General features: G+C 39.0%; 1 protein-coding gene across 1 annotated transcript; it reads left to right on the forward strand.

Moving 5' to 3' along the window:
* Nucleotides 1-897: 897 nt before the first annotated feature.
* LOC139888413 (uncharacterized) lies at nt 898-1,947 on the forward strand. Its single transcript, XM_071871422.1, has one exon. The coding sequence runs from the start codon at nt 898-900 to the stop codon at nt 1,945-1,947; it is 1,050 nt and encodes a 349-aa protein (XP_071727523.1).
* The last annotated feature ends 1,450 nt before the right edge of the window (nt 1,948-3,397 follow it).

A 3,397-nucleotide genomic window follows, 5' to 3' on the forward strand; every position in this document is an offset into this window, starting at 1 on the left:
TGTTACCTTAAACTGTAAAGAGTGCGAGGTCTATATTCCGGTTGCGCGGGTAAGGTGGATAATTAACGAAGCTCTTAACGATGAGTCTAAGTTATATGTTGAGAGGATAGTTCTCTTTTGAGAATGGTTATTGTTGTGTGTGTATTTGAGCTCAGGTTGTGCCTATTTATATGTGTATGTTTTTGTCCGATAGTGCCACGTAAGGGGACAAAAGGACATACTAGTGCCATATTGTAATTTTCTTGTCCTTTTACTCCAAATACTGCGAAAAGGTACTGTAATTATCTTAGTGTTGTTTGCCAACAACATGCTGCCATTATCCAGTGATTACACGGTGTATAGATCGTGCCAACCTGTCGCAGTGTCTTCTACATCCAGCGCTTACACAAGATCACCGTTTACTTTTCACATGCGGCCTTGGCGCAACTTTACTATAGCACCTATCTACGTTTAGTTGACTTTCTCTGTTTGTGCCGTCTAGAGGCGACTTTTTATCATGCGCTAAACTTCGTGCAACTAATGTGCAGTCATGCGCATCATTAATCATCTCTTATGGTATCAGGCCTAAACCTCCAATAAACTCGGCATTCTCCTCCCTGTTCTCAGGAAAATCATCTTCAACCTTACATCTCTCCAATGGTAGAATCAAGCAAACTCATAACTCTATAACCTTTCAACCACATCCTTCACTCAGTACCAATTAAACTCGAACTAGAGACGAGTCAATACAACTCATGGGCCGAATATTTAAAAATTCATTGTCGTGCCCATGATCTCCTTTAACACCTGACATCCGAATCACCTACTGCTACTATTTCTTCTTCTGAAAAAGAACCTGTGAAAGAGACTATGACCAAGGAAACTTAGGATCGGCTTGATGCAATTGTCCTCCGATGGATGTATGCTACAATCTTCATCGACCTTCTTGAAATCGTTCTTCAACCAAACACCAACGCCATGAAAGCTTGGGATCGACTACGAAATGTCTTCAATGATAACCAACATTCCAGAACACTTTCCCGTCATCATCAGTTTACAAATATTTGGGTTGATAATTTTTCTAACATCTCAACGTATTTTAAGAAAATTAAGAACATTGTCGATCAAATGGAAATTATAGGCAACAAAGTTGAAGACAAAAGAATGGTGTTACAACTTGTAGCAGGCCTGAATGAAGCCTATGATACTATCGACACTCATATTAATCAAACCAATCCCTTCCCCACCTTCTATGAAGCTCGGTCAATGTTAATCTTGGAAGAGAGTCAAAAAAATAGGCAAGCATCTGCTGGAGCTATGCCCACCAACATCGCTCTCTTCACCTACACCGATAATCGTAAATCACGTGAACCAAACTCATCCTATAACTCTACCGAAACTCTACGCCACAACAATTCCTATAATACCCGTGGACGTGGCAGTCGATCTAATGGTCGTGGTGGTAGCAGGAGTGGTAATCGGAACATAAATAGGAACGGCAACAATACTAATGGCAGTTCTTACGGACCAAACAATTATTCTGGGCCATACACATACTCTGGACTGAATAGATACAATAGGCCACAAACGTGTTCTGGGCCTAGACAGAACGTGTGGACTATCCCCTACCCATGGACTTGGCCCAACATGCCCCCTTGTCCATATCCAATTACTAATTGGTTCAGGCCCAACACACCATCAAATTATGCAGGGGTTTTAGGTCCACGACCACAATTTGCTCATTCATACGCTGCTTTTGTTGCTCCCTCTCAGGGTTATGTTCCGACTGATATTGAACAAGCACTTCATACTATGTCCTTAAATCCTCCAGATGATAATTGGTATATGTACACGTTAGCCACTTCACATATGGCCGCCTCTCAAGGTATAATCCAGTATGTTTTTAGTTTACGCATTCCTAAATTTGTAACTGTTGGAAATGATCATAAAATCCTATCTATGGATTAAGCAATATTAACTATCACCACCCTTTCCACCCTTTAGACTAAATTCTGTTCTTTATACACCACATTTAATTAAAAACCTAATCTCTATTCGTCGTTTATCTACTAACAATAATTTACCTATTTCCTTTGACCCTTTTGATTTCACTGTTAAGGATTACAGGTCCGACTCATGAGATGTGACAGCCATGGGGACCTCTACCCACTCCAGTCTTTCGCTCTCAAAACTCTCAAATCTTCCTCTACTTTTGCTGCTATTTCCCAAGACATTTGGCACCAACGCCTTGGACACCTGGGCATCAACGTTATTCGTTTTCTTTTAAATAATAATAAAGTTATTTATAATTCATGTAATAAAAATTCACGTTTATGCGAATCATGTGTTTTTGGGAAACATATCAAACTTACATTTTATGATTCTTTGTCTACTACTATTTCTCTATTTGATATAATACATAATGATGTATGGATAACTGTTAGCCCCAAAACTTGCTAAGGTCGATCGGTTTAGTAAGTGTAAGTGGGTTTAGATGATAAGAACAAGTAGTATGATGATAATATTGAGAGAGATACTTGCAAAGTGGTGAAATGGGAAATAACTCAACAAGTTACAAAGGAGAAAGGGAGGTTGCTTTTATACTAGTAACCTCCAAGTGGTAACATGACATGGTAAGTTACAATTACCATGGTTAAACTAACTAATAACATAACAAGTAAACTACCTATTACATTAGTAACACTAAAACCGCATGCCACAAATAATAGACAATATTCATTGTTAACAATCTCCCCCTTGGCATGGGGTTTTCAAAATAATGTTGATTGTCAACAGTCTTCCCTTTGTCAACAGTCTTTTTCTTGATTGTCAACCATTATTTGCATAGGGTTTTCAACAGATGTAACCCTCCCTTGATCATTCTCTTGAAGTTTCTTATGTAGCCTTCTTCTGGGCGTTGATTTCGGTTTGAAACTATGAAGCTTTTGATGCTATCAGCTTTGAACACGAACTTGCACATAGGATGAACTGATCTGGGAGTGTTATGGTTGATTTGTTTTGTCTTCCTCTTTGGTTCGGATGATGAGGTCTTGATCTTTGACTTTCGACCATCTTTGTGAATTGAAAGTAGCTTGAATTGATCTTGTGTAAGCCTCTTTTTCTCCCCCTCAAATGTTGAGTCGTCTTTTTCATGATCATGATTGGTTTGTTTTTGACTCGAGTTTCATTCTCCTCGCATGATGAATATGGTGTACCGTTTTCAGCTCGTGTAGCATGAATACGGCATCCCGTGTTCATCACAAAATAGTGGAGAGAGCATGTATGATTATCATTAGAGAGTGAATGTGTACCTGCTAAGAAGAGACAAAGTGGTTAAGGAAAAAGTTTGATCCTTGGGGAAAACAGGATCTTCGGGAAACCGTTTTTGGTTTTGTAAAAATCAAGCTAGTTGTTATAC

Source organism: Rutidosis leptorrhynchoides, chromosome 2, assembly GCF_046630445.1.
Source record: "Rutidosis leptorrhynchoides isolate AG116_Rl617_1_P2 chromosome 2, CSIRO_AGI_Rlap_v1, whole genome shotgun sequence".
Taxonomy (NCBI): Eukaryota; Viridiplantae; Streptophyta; class Magnoliopsida; order Asterales; family Asteraceae; genus Rutidosis; species Rutidosis leptorrhynchoides.

Excerpts from the sequence above, each read along its gene's own strand:
- LOC139888413 (XM_071871422.1), top strand. The coding sequence starts at position 898 with ATGTATGCTACAATCTTCATCGACCTTCTTGAAATCGTTCTTCAACCA.